The 21,418-nt window shown below is 38.4% G+C and overlaps 1 protein-coding gene across 1 annotated transcript in view; it reads right to left on the bottom strand.

The window, feature by feature from the left end:
• Nucleotides 1–19,495, bottom strand: part of ZNF451 (zinc finger protein 451) — a 105,126-nt gene extending 85,631 nt beyond the window's left edge. Inside the window, 6 exon segments of the mRNA XM_072642536.1 lie at nucleotides 18,391–18,468; nucleotides 19,000–19,086; nucleotides 19,089–19,157; nucleotides 19,160–19,249; nucleotides 19,251–19,424; nucleotides 19,427–19,495. Of these exon segments, the coding sequence (XP_072498637.1) occupies nucleotides 18,391–18,468; nucleotides 19,000–19,086; nucleotides 19,089–19,157; nucleotides 19,160–19,249; nucleotides 19,251–19,424; nucleotides 19,427–19,480 (552 nt within the window). The 5' untranslated portion in view covers nucleotides 19,481–19,495.
• Between the last annotated feature and the right edge of the window lie 1,923 nt (nucleotides 19,496–21,418).

Below are 21,418 nucleotides of genomic sequence, written 5' to 3'. Positions count from 1 at the left end.
GACAAGCTTGTATTTGATTTGGTAGGTGGTAGGAAAGCATTCTAGGTTATTGAAGAAATGAACAATATAAGAGTATTTATTAAGCTCCTACTATGTGCCAGGCAGGTGCTAAATTTAGGGAATACAAAGACAAAAATCAAGCAGTAACTACCCTCAAGGAGCCTACTATATTCAATTGGGAGGAAACAACACTTACGTAAAAATAAGTAAATACAAAATATTTACAAAGTAAATTTGGGAGAGGAATCAGTCACTTCAGTTGAGCCTGGAAGGAAGCAAGTAAGCAAGTGGAAGGCTTTAAAAGCTGAACCAGAGATTTTATTTTATCCTAAAGATAATAGTGTACCACTTCTTGAACAAGGGAGCATCAACATAGCCCAATTTGTAATATTTAAATTTAACAATATCTATTTAGCAGCTGTTGTTATCAATGGAGTTAAGAGGAGAGACTCGTAAGACAGTGAAACAAAATAGGATACTATTTCAATAGTCCAACCATGAAGTGCTGAGGACCTGAGCTAGGGCAGTGGCTGGATGAGTGAAAAGAAAGGAAAGGAAGCAAGGGAGAGTGTTGAGAGAGATGTAGAAATGTCAGGACTTGGCAACTGACTAGATTTAAAGATGTGAGTAAGAATGAAAGAATGAGTAGTTTTAACTTGGGTTACTAGAAAATCATTTTAATTTAATCATATTTAGATTGAACTTTAAAGTTTGCAAAGCACTTACCTGCTTTCTCACAAAACTCTACAAGGTAGGTGCTACTATTATAGTCATCACAACTGTCACAACAACTGGGTAATGGAGGTGCTATTATTACCTGTTTTAAAGATAAGGAAACTGAGGCTCAGTAGGTTTGATTAACTTGCCTAGACTCACACTAAACTAAAGTTAGGAGAGATTTGAACTAATTTCCTTTCCAACTCCAAATCCAGGACTCTATCCACTATACCATTCAAGGGAAACTGTGTCTTCAACAGACACAAAAGGGGAATAGGGTAGATGAGTTTTGTTTCAGACATGTTAACTTCAAGATGCTTCAAGACTGTCTATTGGAAACAGTCTATTGGTGAGGTGGGGCAAGAAGGCAAGAGAGGCTAAAAGAAATGATGAGCAGGATACTTTCAGAAAAACCTCGAAAACCTTACATGAACTGATTTGTGGAGTAAAGTGAGCTTCTTAGAACACTGTATACATTAATAGCAGTAATGTACAATGGATCAACTGTGAATGAGCTAGCTATTTTCAGCAATATGATGATCCAAGACAATTTCAAAGGACTTAGAATGAAAAATGTTATCCATCTCCAAACAGAGAACAGATGGGAGTCTGAATGAAGAGCGAAGCATTCATTTTTTACTTTATTATTTTTGGGTTTTTTGATGTTTTCTTTTGCAACATGGCTAATTTGGAAATTTTTTCTATGATTACACATGTATAATCTATATCAAATTTCTTTCCTTTTCAAGGAAGGGGAAAGAGAAAGGAGGACAAAGAATTTGGAATTCAGAACTTTAAAAAAAATGATTGTTAAAATCTGTTATCATCTAATTCAGAAAAAGTAAAACTATAACATAAATAAATAAAAGGATAGAATAATAGATTTGGACATGTATCTCAACCAGGCTACAGTGCAAGAAATCTGCATTAAGATACCTAAAAGTGCACAGGAGACAAAATCCAAGAAAAAAGCCAGCAAAAGCCCATAGCTTCAAATGTCATATACAAATGTCCAAAGTTTAGGCAACATGCAAGAACAACAAGTAGTTCTAATGCAAGAAGGCAAATGCCAAGTCTTGATGGGATCAAACTTACAGCTGGAACATGAGTATACTTTAATAACAAAAAACAGGAAAATTAGATGTACTGTATAGACTCGTGAATAAAATCAGGAACCAAACTGGAAAGCATGGTGGGAAGCATTTGGGTAAAGAGCAACTGATGGGGAAAAAAGAAATGATTGTCATCAGAGTACGGTGAAGATCAAATACAGGGAAAGAGAAAATAGTTAAGGAATAAAGAGTTAAATTTTAAGCCTGTTGTAGAGAAAGCATCTAGACATCTTCTGGCACCCCCTCTTTGCCCAAAGCAAATTTCTAGTAACTTTGTGACATAATAATTTCACCCTCCTAAAGGTAGAGAAACCAACCCAGCAAAATTCTAAACTGAATCTGATGCTTACCAAAAGGGAGGAACAGTTGCTACAGTGGAAATGATGGACCCTTGGGGAAATGTGACCATTCTCTGCTAGGGTTTGTGATGGAAGATTTGTGTGACATGCACTTTAGATTTGGGAAAAACAGATTCCAAAAGGTACAGATAAGATATGCAGGCCCCCAAGGACTAACACAGGGTAAAAAAACACTCAAGGATAAAACTCTGAAGACACAAAGATACAAAAATTTCAAACTGAGAATTTAAAACTGAGAATTATATGAAGATATTAATGTGGATTGACAGGAAATTCACTAATTTAGATTTTATTAAAAATATATGTACAGAAGATGGAAGCAAGAGCATGTAAGGGGATAATTATTAAGGCATGCCACAATTCTCTAAATGTAAGGTAAGGAGCTTTAGAATTCAGTATGAATTAAAAGGGTAGTTTGTTTTTAGCTAAATTAGAAAAGAAAGATCAAGGAATAAAACTTTTACTGGAAAGGTTAGAATAATAACAAGAAATACAGCTGCTCAATTCTTATTTTCCTTCTGTTTTCTCTACAGAGAGAGAACAAAAAAGGATTATAAGGAATTAATACCCAAGATAAGATAAATAAGGAAATAGTAGAATGGCACCTACTTGCCCTTGATGAATTCAATTCAAGTCACTTGGTCCAAATGAGCCATGTTCTTAATTCTCAGGAGAACTGGCAGAGGTGGCTGGTGAAAGATGGTTAGTTATGTTTGAAAGATCATGGGAAATGAGAGATACTTACTGCAGGATTAGAAAAAGTCACACACTGATTTTCAAAAGAGGGAAGAGAAAAGTAGGCACTCTATAGGTAAGTGAGGTTAATTTAAATTATTGATCTAGAGCAGATCAAGAGTAAAGTCTGGATTCAATCAAAGGATCACACTTGAGGACTATATGTGGCCTCAAGGCCTCAGGCTCCCCACTCCTGGACTGGAAGAATGGTGTGCCATAAAAAGTAACAGGAAAATTGGAAAGAGGATCTGGGGGAAAAAAATGTGTCCTAATTTGGATACGTTGAGTGTAAGGTACCCCCCAAGACTTCAAATTCAATATGTTCTCTGCTTCGGGTTGGTATCATATGATTATCAATTGAAAGACCTGGGGTTGTTTAGCCCAGCAAAATGGTCTTCAAGAATTTGAAGGGCTGTCAAGTGAAAGACGAATTAAGACTTGTTATTAATTTCAGAGAGCAGAACTAGGAATAATAAACAAAAGTTATAAAAAGAGGTTAGGTATGATATCATGGAAAATTTTTCAAAGGGCATAGACTTACCACCAAGAAAAACTTACATAAAAAAATTAAATATAATACAAAGGCATTATATGTGAGGGGTGGGGAGTGAGGGAATGACAATGGATCTTTAATGAAAGAGGACTATTCTAAGTATTCTTGTTGAAAAGACCACAGTTGCACAGAAACTTTGAAGTTCCAACACAAGAAAAGAACCATAAATAAATAATGAAAAGGGACTAAACAAGAATAAACTGCATAGATTCTGACAAGAATATGATAACTAACATGACTACTAACAGATCTCATGGAAAGCATATATTGGCTCCTTGGCAACAAATACACACCATCTTGCCACGTGTCTTATAACACCTTAAGAACAGTATGGTCACCAAGAGTGCTTTTAGATAGTTATACCTCCCCCAAAGAGCCAGTATTAAGTCCCTATATTTCCCCTATAAAATTTAGGGTGTGTGTGCGTGTGTGTGTGAGTAAAAGGGGCTGAACTTGCTACTGATTATAGCAATAGACAGCAATCAAGTGTTCATTAAAAGTATCTTCTGGCATCAATCAAAGTGGGTCAACTGAACCATCATTTTCTTAGTGATACAGTAAAGAATCAAACATAACTTTCAGCTGAAGACCTTCCTATTTATTTAAATGGTTCTACAGAAGAATAATTTGGAAATAAGGGCACAGTAGCATCTGGTCTGGTTAAAGTCAAGTAACTGGCTGTGAAAATGAGTTAACAACAGGAAAAAATTCTGACCATAGAAAATTACTATTGTGACAAGGAAGATTAAAACACACACTGAGAAGAAGATAACAAAGTCAAAGCTCCTACATCCAAAGCCTCCATGAAAAATATGAGTTGGTCTCTGGACATGGAAGAGCTCAAAAAGAATTTTAAAAATCAAATAAGCAGAAAAAACATTGGGAAGAGAAACGAGGGAGATACAAGAAAATAATGAAAAACAAGTCAACAGCCTAGTAAAGGAAATCACCAAAAAATACTGAAGAAAATAACATCTTAAAAAACAGACCAGGCCAAATGGTAAAAAGAGGTCCAAAAAGCCAATGAGGAGAAGAATGCCTTAAAAAACAAAACTGATCAAATGGAAAAAAAGAGGCACAAAAATTCAATGAAGAGAAAAACACTCCTTAAAAAGTGTAATTGACTAAATGGAAAAGAAGGTACAAAAGTTCACTGAAGAAAACAATTCCTTAAAAATTAGAAGAAAGCAAATGGAAGTGAGAAATCAAAAAACAATAAAACAAAACCAAAAGAATTTTAAAAATAGAAGATATTATGAAATATCTTACTGGAAAAACGTTTTTTTTCCTGTAAAATAAATCCAGCGGAGATGATTTTAAAATTACTTGACTACCTGAAAGCCATGACAAAAATAAAAACCTAGATATCATCTTTTAAGAAATTATCAAGGAAAACTGTCCTGATATTCTAGAACCAGAGGGTAAAACAGAAATTGAAAGAAGCCACCAATCATCTCCTGAAAGAGATCCCAAAATGAAAACTTCCAGGAATGTTATAGCCAAATTCTAGAGTTTCCAGGTCAAGGAGAAAATACTGCAAAGCAGCCAGAAAGAAAACAATTCAAGTATCATGGAACCACAGTCAGGTTAACACAAGATCCAGCAGTTTCTAACTTAAAGAATCAGAAGGCTCATACTATGACATTAGAGAAAGCAAAGGAGGTAATATTACAACCAAGAATCACCTATCCAGCAAAACTGAGTATAATCCTTCAGGGGGCAAAAAACAGGACATTCAATGAACTAGAGGATTTTCATGCACTCTTGATGAAAAGACCACAGCTGAATGGAAATTTGACTTTCAAATACAAGACTCAAGAGAAGCATAAAAAGGCAAAATGGGAAATGGAAATCATAAGGGACTTAATAAGGTTAAACTGTTTACATTCCTACATGGGGAGATGATATTTGTAACTCATATGAACTTTCTTATTTTTAGGTCACTTAGAAGGAGCATATCTAGATGGAGAATACAGATGTGAGTTGAATATGAAAGGATGATATCTAAAAAATAAAATTAAGGGGAAGAAAGAGGAATGTAATGGGAGAAAGGGAAAGAGAATGAGGTAAATTATCTCATTTAAAAGAGGTATATAATTTAAAAAGCTTTTACAATGGAGTGGAAGAAGAGGGAGTGAATGAACCTTCATTTAATGAGAATTGGCACAAAGAGAATAGCATATGCACTCAATAGGGTATAGAAATCTCTCTTACTCTACAAAAAAAGTAGGAGGGGAACAGGATAAGAAAAGGTGGAAGCTGGAGAGGGTTATGATAGAAGGGAGGGCAGATTGGGGAAAGGGGTAGTCAGAAGCAAAACACTTTTGAGGAGGGACAGGGTGCAAGGAGAGAAAGAATAGAATAAACAGGCTGGGAAGGAAAACGATGGAGGGAAATACAGTTAGCAATAAATAGTAACTGTGAAAAAATTTTGAAGCAAGTTTCTCTGATAAAGGTCCCATTTTTCAAACATATAGAGAACTGAGTCAAATTTATAAAAATAAGTCATTCTTCAATTAATAAGTGATCCAAAGAAATGATCAGTTTTCAGATTAAGTAATCAAAGCTATCTATAGCCATATGAAAAAATGCTCTAACTCACTACTGATCAGAGAAATGCAAATTAGAGCAATTCTGAGCTACTACATCTCATTATCTATTAGACTGGCTAATAGGATAGAAAAGGAAAATGACAAATGGAGGAGGAGATATGAAAAAAGGGGGACATTAACGCATTGTTGGTGGAGTTATGAAGTGATTCAACTATTCTGTAGAGCAATTCAGAATTTTGCCCATGGGGCTAGAAAACCATGCATACCCTTTGACCTAGTAATACCACTACTACTAGGTCTGTATCTCAAAAAAGAAAAAAAACAAAAAGGAAAAGAACCTGCATGTACAAAAATATTTACAAGAGCCCTCTTCTAGGGGCAATGAATTAGATATTGAGGGGATGCCCATCAATTGGGGAATGGCTAAACAAATTGTGGTATGTGATTATGATAGAATACTAATGTGCTATAAGAAATGATGATGAGCAGGATGCTCTCAGAAAAACCTAGAAAGACTTACAAGAGCTGATGCAAAGTGAAATGTACTATGTACAAAATAACACCCATACTGATGATCAGCTGTGAATGACTTAGCTATTCTCAGCAATATAACAATCCAAGACAACTTTGAAGGACTTATGATGAAAATGCTTACCATCCCTAGAGAAAGAACTGATGGTGTCAAAATACATACACTAATATATTTTTTTACTTTGTTTTCCTTAAGGGTTTTTTTTTTGGTCTATTTTCTTTCACCACGTGACTATTAAGAAAATGCTTTGCATGACTATACATGTAGAACCTATATCAAATTGCTTACCTTCTCAAGGTGCAGGGTAAGGAGGGATAGAGAGAATTTTGAACTCAAAAAGTTTTAAAAACGAATGTCAAAGTTGTTTTTACATGTAAGTGGGAAAAAATACTAAATAAATTTTTAAAAGAAAATATTCTGTCCTTTTAATCAGCCAGAGCTAGTAAAATTAAGAAATATCAGATAGTTTGGGAGCAATTATCCTGGAAGGCTAGAATATATTGCAACACGCTGACAGTGAAGGTCTTAGGAGGATAGGATCCAACTAATAATAACATTGTGCTACCTAAATTAAAGATCAGTCTGAGGCATGCTTGTGTAAAAGAATTTGATGGTATGAAACTCATCAGATAGAATAGACACACATATTAATAGATAACACGAGTAAAGCAGTATAAAGAATGAACTCTTGAGAAGAGTAGGTTGAAAAGTAAATGAATTACCTTATTAATTTATATACAATGTTCTGTTTTTGTGGCCTACCCTCTGATTGAAAGAGGTATATATCTATATTGAACTCTTGATTTTATAGTGCACTTTTACTATGAACAAAGCCAGAAGAATAATTTATACAATAACAATATGGTAAAGGCAAACAACTTTCAAAGTATTAAGAACTCTGATCTAATGACTAACTTTTCATATTTCCAGGACTAATGATTCCACTTTTATTATGGATATGATTCCATATCCCTATGGTTCCAGGACTAATTACCTCATGATAGAAAGACTCAACAGAATGAGACATTTTTTGGACATAATGTAGATATCTATTTTGATTGATGATACACAATGGGTTTTTTCTTTACTTTTCAATGAGGGAAGGAAATTGGGTGAGGAAGGATAAGATGGCACATTTATGCGTTTTGAAAAATAAGTATAGGGGTGTGTGTGTGTGTGTGTGTGTGTGTGTGTGTGTGTGTGTGTGTGTGAATAATATACATACTGAATTTTTTCAAAGTGGACTAGGATGTATCAGGATGCAGTGGATTCCTCTTAATTAAAGATCTTCAAGGAGAGGTTGGATTGCCACTTGTTCAGATACAGAATCAACCACCTTTGCTAAAGCCCCTTCCAACTCTCCAATTCTTTGATTTTATTAAAGTAGATTTAAAAAGCAGGTCATGAAAGTTGAAGTTGATAAACTAAAAAGTCAGGATATGTAAGAGAAAGTCAACATATATACAGAAGTCTACAAACGTTAAAAGTAGGGGATAAAATGGAGAGAAAGACTGAGTCAAGTACTCAACTCTTTTAAGGAAGGATGGAGAATGAAATTGGTCCTAACGGATAACTGCCACCATGATATGATTAAGGTGACATATATGGGCAAAATCTCAAAGGAGAGGTCTCTAGCAATGCCAGAATATGAAAGGAATACAGAATATCTAAAATACAGGGAAATTTATTTAGAATAGAAAAGAGATTCAAGACGGCACAAAACAAGAGAACAGAATTGCACAGAGATTGGAAGAGAAATGGCAGAGGTGTTATTGGTCATCTTTGATCATCAGTCTACTGGTGTTTATAATCTTTATGTTTAGCTAAACTGGTCTTCATGTGGTCTGTTGCTGGGAATATATATGAAGCCTTTTTAGCATAGTAGAACCTGAAAAGGTCAGCACTCTGTCCAAAATAAAGTTGGAGAGCTCACACTACAATGTTGTTTTGGAGGAGGGCTTTTGTTGAACTACTCATCTCTCAGGTTTGGAGTCAGAGGACTTTGGTTTGTATGCCGACTATCAGTGTGATTTTGGACAAGTTCACTGATTTCTTTCTTAGTCTCAGTTTCATCATTTGTAAAAGGAAAGAATTAGACTATTTGAGACTTCAAAGGTCTCTTCTAGCTCTAAACCTATCATCCTATGATCTCATTTCCTAGTGTGCTGTAAGTTGAAGTAGAAAAGGTATTCAAGAAAACAAAGATAGGAAGAAGAGCTAGTAGAAGCAAGTAGAAACAAGAGTTCTATCCAGGAAACAATTTTAAGGGTACTAAAAGATTAATTCTCAAGATATCTTGAGAGAAAAATACTGAATGATAGGAAGAATCATGACAATTACCAACTAACCCAAGAGTGACAGAGAGGACATCATTAACTACCAACCCATATGCCTCCTTTCTCATGACTAGAATATTATAAAAACATTCTACATATGGTAAAAATATGCAAAGCAGATTTTTGTAAAAGACAGCCTACATCAGAAGCACATCTTTACTGTCACATAACCTCTAGAAAAGTACAGAGAAAACAAGTTTTCACTGTGTTTATGCTGACTATGAAAAGTAATTAATTCAATAAAACAAAATGCAGATTTAAAGGCTCTCCTCTAAAAGGAGCTACCCATATAAGTTTCATTGGAAGCTTCAACAAGAAATTAACTTTGTCTAATGATAATTATTAATAATAACTAGGACATAAAGTACAGAGATATATATGTGTGTCTGTGTGTGTGTTATCAAACATGTTTGTCATCTTCATGGAGGCATCCAGCACAAAGTATGAATGGAAAAGGGATTCTTTATAAAGTCCTTCAGAAGCCATTGTGCTACCACTGTGCTACCAATTCAGTGTTACCACTGAATCTCTTAAATAAGACTCAAAATTCAGTCAAAAAATCCATACCAGAAAAAAACACATTGAGGAAGAAGAATGCCAACTGCCCAGACTCCAATATGCTTAGCTAATCCATTAATAAGTGTACAGACACTGCTAATAGACAATGAATTGGGCCTAGAATTAAACTGCAGGAAGAGGGATAGATGGCGTTTGGAAAATTGTGCAGTGCTTTAATGAACCTAAGAGTCTTTCTAAACAAAAAAACAAAACACCAATATTATTCTAGCTTTTTGGCTACAAACCATGGAACATTATAATTGGTGGGCCTAACAGGCTGCAGCATATTATTATAAATGGTTTATACTAAAGAAAGTGCATTCAAAACATTATCCATGTGTCTTATGACTACAGAAGAAGTTGGGGCCAGTTACACAGTGAAGTAAGAGACAGATGGGCAGACCAAGTACTTCAGAAGTGTTACATCTGTATGTATAATCTTGAAGAAAGTTTCCTATTTGTTGGACCCTCTATGAAAGATCAACATAGACAAAAGTCACTCAAAATCAGTAGATGACCTGCAACCTGTGAAGTTGGCAGGAGTACTCACACTGAGAAGATGCTAGATTTGCTGATGCACTGAAACAACTATATTGTTTTGTACTGTCAATAGTTTCATGAAACTAGTCCTATCTCTATCTCCCTAGCTAATCTGTAAGCTCCTTAAAAACAGGGGCCCAATTTTGTACTTCTGGATTGTCATAAGCACTTAGAAAAGGACTAGACACTCCATAAAATGCTTTTACTTCAACTGAATTAAAAAATCTTTTCATTCAATTTCTCTTGCTCTAGGAGACTAGTCAAAATGTTAGAATCAAAAGAAAGCCCAGTGTAGCCCAGATGCCCCAACAACTAATAATCCAAAGATTTCAGAAAAGTATAAGCCTGAATAGCAAAATCCAAGGAAAAAATAATGGATCATCTTTTCAGCATAAGATCACAAATTAGACCCACAGCCAAGTGAAAAAGGCAAAAACCATGGAAAAGGGAGAGCCCAGAATACTGAGCTAGTCACATCTCTCTCAAAGAGCCGTTTAATATCAATCAGGGGAACTTGAAGCCCAATCTGTAAGCAGAAAGGGGCCTTGGCGATATCCTCTAAAGTGAATTCAGAAACAGCCATCAGTAGCAGAAGGTTGTAGAGCTGTAACTATATGGTAGCACGGAACACCACATAATATAGGCCAGGAAGATGTAAGGCACAAAGCTTAACCAAACACAAAATACCAATCCATAGAGAAAGGTTGGGAAAATGAGACAATAAAAAGACACCAGGGATGCCCAGGACATAGTGCCAGGGGAATAATTTCAAATTTCCTACAAAGATTCAAAACATAAAACATACACCCCACATAGAGCTTGCATACAAGATCAATTAAAATTCCTAACAGAAATGATCCATGAATGTTTTAAAAGTTTAAAAAATATTATAATAAAGAGTTAGAGGAAAGAAGTGAAAAATAAATGAGAGCTGCAGAAGAAAGAACCGGAAAGGGAATTAACAGACACAAGAAACATTTTTAAAATTCAAAAGATTAAAAAATAGTGAAGAAAATGTAAGATAATATTTTCCTTTTCAATTTTAATTTTTAGTTCCTAATTCTCTCTCCCTTCCCTCCTCCACACATTGAGAAGGCAAGAAATACAACACTCATTACATATATATATATATATATATATATATATATATATATATATATATATATATATATATATATATATATATATATATATATATATATACATATACACACATACACACACACACATATATACATATATAAAGTCATGCAAAATATTCAGCAATGTTGTAAAGAAAACTGAAGAAAAAATATACTTCAATCTGTACTCAGTTCTCTATCTGAAGGTGGATGGTATTTTTCAGGTAGATTTAAAAAAACTGACCTAGGAAAGAAATCAAGTTAAGATAATTTTTTAAAATCACTGGACTACCTGAAAGCTATAACCAAAAAATAGCATAGGCATCATATTTCAAGAAATCATGAAAGGAATACTTAAACATAATCTTAGAATAAGAAGGCAAAGTACAAAAGAAAAGAACATACTGATAACTTACTGAAAGAAACAAAAAGGAAAACTCAAAGCAATTGATTGTAAATTACTTTTAACTCATAAACTCCACAAATCCAGATCAAAAAATAAACAAGGAGTTAAAGACACAGAATTTTAGACAATTGTGTTAAAACTGTGACAATTTTGAACAAAAATAAAGAATATAAATATTTCTTAATTGTACTTTTTCACGGAGTTTAGCTGAAAAGGAAAAAGAGCTATTGGGTAATAGTTTGAGGGAGTGATAGGGTCGAGTGGATACTTGGAGAGCTAGGCATGTTTGAAGGCAACAGAAATGGAACCAATGACGGAAAGATTAAAGGACTGGGAGATAGAGCATAAGATCAAGCACAAACTTTAGGAAGATACTTTATAAAGCAAGGTATACCTGTACTAGAGATTACAATGATGTATATTAATTAACAAGTCATAAAAAAGAAGTTTTAAAAATCAACATTCATTACACAAATCAAAAAGTAGACACTGTTGCTGCCTAGGAGAAGGATCTTCCTTTCCTAGGCCTTAACATTAGAAGAGCAATTCGCTACCAAAAAAATTTTTCAACTTGCTTAAAAAAGTCATCTTTAAATAGGAGCAATGTCTGTATTATAAGTTATCTAAAAGGGAGGTATTGTCTCCACTTCGTAAACTACTATTTATCGGGCCTTTCATTTCCAAAATAATGGAATATGGTATGTAAATTCCTCATGGGCAGGGACTATACCTTTTGTCTGTCTCCCCAGTGACAGAGGTTCCCAAAACAATGAGGGGAGGGCAGTAGTAGCCTTGGGTGCAGTTGGGGGGCATCGAATAAAAATAAGGGGATGGTGGAAGCATAAGGAAAAAGAAAATTTTGAAAAACCATTCATATATATTTCATTTGTTGTGTAACAAAGTTAAAATCATAGTGATTTATATTATTTTCCAAATAAACAAACAAAATGCAAGTTATAACCCATGAGTGGTCAAGTGCGGGACAGGTCTTACTAAGCAAGGGTAAGCATGCCATGCATTGTTGGTAAGTCCAGCATGCATTTGCAGGAATATGTGCATGTAATGACTTGTTTACAACATGATACTATGTGGTTACATGATACAATATTGTGTCATCAAAATTTCAATGCTGGAAAACCTCCCATCAATGTACAATAAATTATTAAATTTAAGATGCATCATTTAAAAATATATGTATTTTATATTTTTTGAAATGATGCAAATTTCCTCCCCCCAAAAAAAGTTACAGAACTGAAGAAAACAGATTTCTAGGGAGGCAATGAGTAATTTTGTTTTTTAAAAGGAGGCAGTGGGCCAAATAAGTTTGGGAACCTCTGGTCTAGTACATCACCTGATACAAAATAGGTATGTAGAGTTTTTTTGAGTTAAAAGTGCCTTACAATCAATCATTTTTATCAAAAATTCCTGTACCATTAATAATAAACCAATATTCTTATTTCACTGTATGTATAAGAAAACAGACTGTTACAGGACTCAGGTGATTTGGAAGTAGAGATACATGATATAGATTGTTAAAGGAGAATGAATGTTCTAATGTTTTCTAAGATTTCAATGAAATGAAAGGTTTTATATCCTTTACACTAGACTATAATCCCTTGAGAAAAGATGTTAAATCAGTGCAGCCTATCACTGCTTCAGTAATCTGGGGAAACTATCAATATATTAATCAGAAAAACTAATCAAAGAAGAAAATTACTTATTATGTCTTGAGGGAATTATTGGATCTTGTCTGAAGAACACTTAGTTCAATCTTTTCATTTTTCATAGGCAAACCAAGGCTCAAGGGAGTTAAGTGACTTCCCTAATAGGGTCACTCAGACAGTAAAGATTCAAACTAAGACCCATTTTCTCTAAATCCACTGGATCACACTAATGCCACAGCCATTTATGAATTTTTAAGAACATGGTGGTGAAAGCAAATGTTGCATATGTACTTTGGGGATATGCTTTAAGATCTGTGGTGATCAAAACTTTTTTTCTTAAAAACAAACAAACAAACAACAAAAAAACCTTGTCCTATTCTAAGTCAGAAAGTACTTAAAGCTGGGGAACAGGAAGGAATCTGTTTTCTCCCGCCGATTTCCTCCTGCTGACCCATAGTTCCACTGAGATTATGAAATTCTTTAATCTCTCACTCCAAATTACAATGATTGTGACTGGCTACGGAGGTCTCACACATGTACTCCAGCAAAGATCTTAAAAAAGATCAAAAGACCAAAATAATGGTTAAAAAAGAAATCCAAATGTGAGCACCTTCTTCCAGCCCACAAATGCACAAAGGGGTCCAGCGCAAGACAGGTACTTTTGGCTGATTAGAGAATTCAGGAGCACCTGAAGCCTCTCTACCCAGAGGTCCAGAAAACAAGAATTCTTGAAGAATGTACAGGATGAGAAACTGAGGCAATAGGGCAGGAAACCAGCAGTGCTCACTCAGAGAATGAGAGACAGAAGCAGTTCACAGCACTCTGGATCTGACTGAGCTGACTGTGGGTCCTAAACACCACAGGGCTCTGAAACCGGACATTGCAAGGGGGTTTGAAACCTACCGTGGCTCTAAGGAGACAAATGAGAGAAAGTAGAAGCCAAAAACAAGAAATAGAGGTAGACTCAAGGATCATCCAAAAATGCAAGGAGGGAGTAGAGCCTAGTAGGGGGCACAAAGGTCCAAAACAGTAACTGAGTAAACAAGAGACAGAGAACACTAATGAAAAAAACTACAGATCTAGGTGTCCAAGGGACAAACTTAAAAAAGAGTAACAACAAAAATGACAAAGCACAGGCTCTGAGGAGAAAAATGGCTTGGCTATAAAGACTATATCAAAGAGTACCTGGAAGAAACACAAAATAAAAAGATGAATTTATAAGTGATATTAGAAAGCTCCAGAGAAAAGAATCAGGAGAATAAATAATTTAAAATAGAATTTAGAAAACTTGTACTCAAGTATTAGATTACCTGAAAATTAAAATGAACCAAACAGAACAATGATTCCACAACAGGAGAAATATAACAAAATCGGAAGAGTAGGAAAAAAAAAATAGAAGAAAATGTAAAGCATCTACTACCAAAAATGACTGACCTGGAAAATAGGTCAAGGAATTGAATTTTCAGAAATCTTCAAGACTCCAAAAACAAATAAAATAGATAGAAATACAGATAGATAAAATCCTGGATGCACTACGTCCTTTAAAACAACCTCTCTATAAAACTCCCTCAACTTTATGCCTACAATTTCAGAAAATTCATTCAAAACTATAGTAGAAAATAGCAATATTTATCGAGACAAAACAATCAACAGGCTAAATGTGCTAGTCACTCTTGAAAGTAAGTTAACATCCAGACTTCCATGCAACAAGCAGCTTAATTTTTATGCTTTCTGGAGTGGAAAGGTAAACAACCATATCACCCCTACTCGTAAAAGTAATGTGGGAGATAAAGATATTCAAAATACATAGGACTCTTAGAAAACCACCACAAGGATATCCCAAAAAAGGGTGCAGCCCACCCTCCTGACTGGTATGTCTCTAGCTGGGCCACCACTTTATGGGGGGTCTCAGCCACAATGACTTCACTGTCTACTGGCCTTGCTCTCTGAAGTTCCTTTCTTTCTCATCAGTAGCCTTACCCTCACAACAAGCTCCCTTTTATATATTGTCTTCCCCCTCACCCCAGAATCTAAGCTCCTTGAGGATAGAGGATGATCTTGTTTTTACAAATAAGTGCTTACTTGATGCTTGATTTATGATATGGACATAAGCTGGGAAAATCTACAACAGCTTCTCAAGCTTGATCAATTCATCTTTTAATATGAGTGTTTTAGCTTTTTTAGATTCTTTATCTTGCTGTTGTTGAGTAGTTTTCTCTATGACCCCATTTGGGATTTTCTTAGTAAATACACTAGAATAGTTTGCCATTTCCTTCTCCTGCTCATTTTACAGAACAACTGAGGAAAACAAGGTTAAGACTTGTCCAGGATCACATAACTAAAAAGTATCTGAGTCTTAGGGTTTTATTTTTTCCTCCAATTCATAGTACTAGGGCTAAGAATAAAAGACACTGTGATCCAGTTAGAAGTACACTGTCTGGTAAGCATTGTTGCTTACCTGAGTAAAAAAAAAAAAAAAAGAATTATGAGGCAACAACCACTTGTTTTTTAAAAAGCTACTACCCTGTAAGAAGACTAGCTAAAAATACTAATTCCTCTGCCCACCCCTACTCATAAGTTATACTCGTCTCTCAGATTTAAGCAAATTTATACATATTATACTTAATATTAATTTGGTCCCACATATATGTTCTAATCACTCATACTAAAAGCATAAATTTTACCTCTAGTAGCTCTTGGAGAGATCAGCTAATCTAAAGCACTATTTATACAGATGAGAAACTGAGGCTCAGAAAGGGTGACACACGATGCAGACTATAAACTTCCAGGGCTGCAATTCAAACCTAGGCCCTTACGACTACAAATCTAATATTCTTCCCACTGTACCAGACATAATTTGTAATGTTTCCAAGTATTAGGGACAGATTATCCACCCTAACACTAATTAATAAGAAAACAAAGGGCTTGTTATAGTGAAGACTTTCCAAACAATCCTACTTAAATTACCTGAATAACAATGTGACCAGATTATGGCCTAAATATTTCATAACAAGTGGTTTATTTAGCAGGCCTTAACCATGTGCCAACCAAGATAAACAAGAGGAGATACTCTAGGAACTACAGGACCTAGATACACCTGTGGCCTCCAGGCCACATGTGGTCCTTTTAGGTCCTGAAGTCCAGCCCTTTGACTGAATCCAAACTTTACAGAGCAAATCCCCTTAATGAAAGGATTTGTAAAGTGAAGTTTGGAAAAGTCAAAGGGCCTTACCTGCGGGGAGGAAGAGGACTATATGTGCCTTTGAGGCTACCATGAGGTTCCTGACTCCTGCTCTATGAAAATCAGAATTACTATAAAACCTTAGTCAAAGTAAGTTGTTCTGGATGGCTGAGGATTTACTACAGAAACACAGCAGCGTAGCTTTCCTTAAAACCTGAGAGGCAGCCTAACTTATAGGTGGCAGAGCTCTAACTTGAACTTAGGTCTTCTAAATGCAAATCCTGCATTCTTTCCACTGTATGACTTTATTTTTAAGCACCAAAACTTTCTCATCTTATCCACTATGGATGTGAATATTATCTAAAATATGTACTCAACATACATGAACATTCTTGATAGCACAGGATTATTATAACGGGAATTTTGCCTCAACAGTAAATGATCCTAACACAAGTTGTGCTTTTGGGGAGTTCTGGGTCTTCTATTTACTGAAGATGCTGTCAATTGTGCTTAACTACATTCTACAGTAGTTCCTTTCCAATCCAGTTGACTGTAAACTTAAGAGATCTTTAATACTTGTCAGTGTACCTAAAACAATAGCAAATGGGCTATGATCCTGAAACTCGTTATGCCCAAAACTAAACACCAAATTACCTTGCCAAAACCTTCCATTCTCCTTACTTTACTATTTCTTTGACTTCTTTTGTTCTCTATTGATGGTACCATCAACCTCCACGGTCATGTAGACTCATCACCTCCAAGTCATTTTTGACTTTTGTCTCCCTGACATCTAAACTATTGCTAAGATCTGTGTCTATTTACCTCTGCAATATTTCATCTATAGTCTCCTCTCAATTTCCTAGCTCAGATCTTCATTACCTCTCTTGAACTTGCAACTACTGAAAGAAAAGGTTTCATTGTCTGGTCATCCTGTCTCCAATCTATCCCTTCTCCAAATCATCCAGTGTACAAACTTCCTATCACACTGCTCTCCTCATGTTACTCTTCTCAAAAAACCTTTGGTGGCCCCTGCAACTATTTATAAGTATAAAATAAGTGTCTATCCTTGGTATTTTCAAGGCCATTTATAAATTCTCTCAAACCTACCTTTCTAGCTTTTTCTCTCTAGCCATTACTCTCATTCTGCCTTCTACTCTCTATCTCTGGACTTTTTACTCATTCTGTTCTCCCACCTCTAGCTGCTAAAATTCCACTCTTCTAAATCTAATGATTCAACTCAGGTTTCACCTTCTTTATGAAGCCCTGAGGACCACTCTTCCTCCACCTGCAACATGATCATTCTCAAATTTTTCACAGCACTTTGGCTTTCTCCTTTGACCTTACCTATTCCACTTTGCATATGTGTATATGTTTTATCTCCACTGTCAGGGGTAAACTCTGAACAGAGAAATTTTTGCACGTCCATCACCCAGTAGTGTCTTTCAAAAACAAATGGATGACAAATATTCGATGAACTGAAGTATGTGGACTTTGAAATATCCACTTTAGCTTCTTAGATGCTTCTCAAATGCCATGCTTCTTCCAGCAGGGTGAAGTTGCTTAACAGCTAAACTCCAAACTGGTGAGACTTTATGGTGTAGGAGAAATAGCAAGGCATAGAAATAAGGCTCAGCTTCCCACTGTACCATTTCCAAATTGTATTACCTTGAATCAGACACTTATCTTTCCAAAACTTCACATGAAGGAAATTGGTTCAGATGACTTCCGAGGTCACTTCTTGTTCTAAACAGACTTTATATGGTTCAAGTTTAGAGTCAGAAAAAAAAAAAAAAGCTAGACAAGTCCTGTTATTAACCTCTCTGGGGCCTCACTTTCTTCCTCTGTAAAATGGGGATAATAATTGGAATATAAACCTAACTTGGTTGTTTGTGGCTCAGAACAAATTAATGCCCGAAAATGCTTGGAAGCCCCAACGGAAAGGCCAGCTATCCCTCCCACTACCGGGTGAGGACGGATTAAAGGCATCGGTTACTAGGGCACAACTGAAGGCAAGGGCTACTTACACTGACAAACTGAATGTCATCCTCGGGGTCGTCCTTGGGTGGCTCAAGCTCAGACTCGGTGGACGACACCTCCATGATCTGCACAACACAAACCCAAACACTCTTCATTAACTCTCCGGCAGGGGGTTCCTCGCACCGCTTCTCGGCACTCCCTCAAGATGTACACCGCGGGAACACCCGGAACTGAGGGCAAAGGGAGGAAACCCCCTGGAGTGCTCGGGGAAGCTCGGTGGTAAGGCGCAGGCAAGGCAGAGGCATGCCCCGGGACTTGCGCGGAGACGGGGGGCGCCCGGAGGGGGTCGAGACACCTGAGGGAGGTGGGTTTCCCCCGGCCCGAGTCCCTGGGTTCCGAATACCTCCCCAAATAAGGAGAGAGGCGCGCGGCGCCCAGCAACAGCGTCCCCTCCTCCTTCACAATGCAGCCGGGGGCAACCGCTCCGCGCTCGGCCGGCACCGGGTAGGCCCCCTTCCACCCCACGCCGCCCGGCCGAGGGCTGCAGGCGGCTCTCCCCCATCCCCACGAGGGGCCGAGGTGGATGCGGCGTCAGGCCCCTCCAGCACCGCAAGAAGACAGATCCCACCGCCCTCCCTGAGGTCACGGTCACCCACCTCGGAACCCGGCTCTCCCTTTTTGTCCGGCTGCTCTTCTGACATCGTCCCCTCCCGGGCACCGCGGCCGCCGCTCGCCTTCCTTCCCGGGTCCCTTCCCGCCTCTCCGCGCCGCCGCCACCGAGCGCGGCCCCGCCCCCGCGTGATCGCCTACACGCGGCGGGGGGGGAGGTGGCGGGCCAGGGAGGGAGGGAGGGAAAGGAAGCCAGCGGAGCGCCCGCTCCAGAAGCAGCCACAGGCCGAGGCGCCGGGCTGGCCTCCTTCTGCCGCCGCCGCGGACAAAAACCAATCCCAAGGAACTCCCTATCCCTCTCTTCTCCCCCGTAACCGCCGGGTTCTACTCCCGGGCCACCGCAAGGGCTTCTGGGATTTGTTGTTCGCCCCGGTGCCGAAGCGGACGCCGGAGGAGACCGGAGAAGAAAGCCCGAGCCGCGAGCGAAGAGCGGAGGAGCATGCGTAGTCCGCGCCGCTGACAGGGCATGCTTGGTGGGAGGGGTGAGCAGGGGGTGGAGGAAGGGGGTGGTTGGAAACGCGCCCCGGAGCGGGGAGGAGTTTTCGAGTTTTGGTTTTAACTTTCGAGTCCCTGGCTCTTCCTCCTCGGTTCGGCTCGGCCGCGCCCTAGCTGTCCCGGGGGTGTCTGGACCCGCCCTTGTACTGCCCCTTCTCACCCCCCACCCCCACCCGGGTGTGGTGTACGGACTAGCGGGGCCCTTTCAGGAAGGCCAAAGTGGGAGGAAAGAGGCGAATGCATGTGAAACGTGCACATCCTCTTAGGATGTCCACGTTAGCCTTCCTGCCCCACGTACACGTTGGCCTGGAAATCACTGTCCCTGCCCTCGCTTTTTCCTACAATTCCGTTCTGTCTTTACCCTGTCTGCCCCCATCTGTCCGTGTGTCCCTATCTGGCCACACAACTCCATGCGGCTCCCTCCAGAAACTCTGCAGGGATGACTGTCCTTCAGGTGTGGCAAACGGAAGGATGGGGAGAGCCCCTCAATTCGTGTGACCCATAGCCAGGCATTTCCATGACTAGGATGGTGAAAGAAAGGGGATCGTGAGGATAGGTCATCGGATAGGTAATAAAGGAGTTTGGGCCTTCATGGGCCTTTCAGAGTAACTGTGGTGGCACACAGAGCCAAATCCCATAGATTATCCTGTCAAGCATAAACCAGTGGTCCGATTATCTGGATTTGAGAACCTAACAAAGCTTTCTCTACTGCATATCCAGATTGGCTGACAAATGGTCATACCTAGTAGTATCGAGATGTCCAACAACAGTCTTCTGGCCATTTGTAGTCTGCTTTGGCCTATTCTCCTAAGTCCTATGTCATGCCAGTGTCCTATATAAATCCATCCAATTATTATTGCATTTAAGACACTTGATAGGACAACCACCAACCTGCCTCTCACCATTTTTTAGCCCTTTAGCTCTTGGGCCAAGCATAATACTAGGGATGAGAGAAGACTGAGAAGAAACTCCAAAGTAGGGAATACTATTAGTAATAGTAAAAGGTCTTTCCCAGTCCTGACATTTGATAAATTTAAGAATTAAATGCATCCTGACACTGTCCCACGTGGAGTAGCAGACTGTAAACATGAACCTCCCGGGCTCCCCAAAAGCCACACCCCCACTTGAGAACACGTGGGGAGCTGGCTGTCCAACTGTAGCAGGGCATAGTACACTGGAGCCACAGAATGAATGACTCAAGGGCAGGGTGTAGGGGGGAGTAGAGAGGAAACCGCGGTACTTGCGCCCAGTAGTTTTCATTCTAGTTTTCATTCGCTGACTCTGTAGCCAATGAGCATGAGCAGCGGGCACCCCGTGATCCCTGTAGTTGTTTAACAGCACCCAGCAACACGTGTCTTGGCGCGGGGGTGTGGCTTCCAGCAAGTCCACATGGTTGTGTTTACTTTCCATCCAAGAACCACGTGTGGGAAAGTGTGGCAGCCAACCAGGGCAGAGGGTAAGATAACGTCACTTTTCAGAAGCCCGGCCCCCAAATCTCACTTCCGCATCCGATATTCAAAAGTATTTCCGTCCCAAAACTAATCAGTCTGAAAAAGGTAATTCCCAGGGGTAAAAACGAAGAAATGTGGACAAGCTGGAGAAGCAAGGCTTCAAGTTATTATACCTGTCAGTAGTTACCTGTACGCCTTTCCAGTTTGGACTGAGCAACACAAATTCGCCGATAGTGAGCTTGGTTTGGTTTTCGATACTTGCCAAAATGTAACCTGTAGGCAAAGAGAATGTTTTGGTCACCTGCGGTACAATAGAAGAGAATTCATTCCATTAAACAACAAGGTGAAGGATGGATTCCTCCAGCACCAGCTTAGTAACTTTTTATCCAGCAGCAGCATCAGGGGAGGGTGAGGAGAGGGGGAAGGGAAAGTATGTGTCAGCGGTTAGTTCTGATTGGTG

This window comes from Notamacropus eugenii, chromosome 2, assembly GCF_028372415.1.
Source record: "Notamacropus eugenii isolate mMacEug1 chromosome 2, mMacEug1.pri_v2, whole genome shotgun sequence".
Taxonomy (NCBI): Eukaryota; Metazoa; Chordata; class Mammalia; order Diprotodontia; family Macropodidae; genus Notamacropus; species Notamacropus eugenii.
Note: the sequence above shows the minus strand (reverse complement) of the source record. Positions and strands in the feature narration are given on the sequence as shown.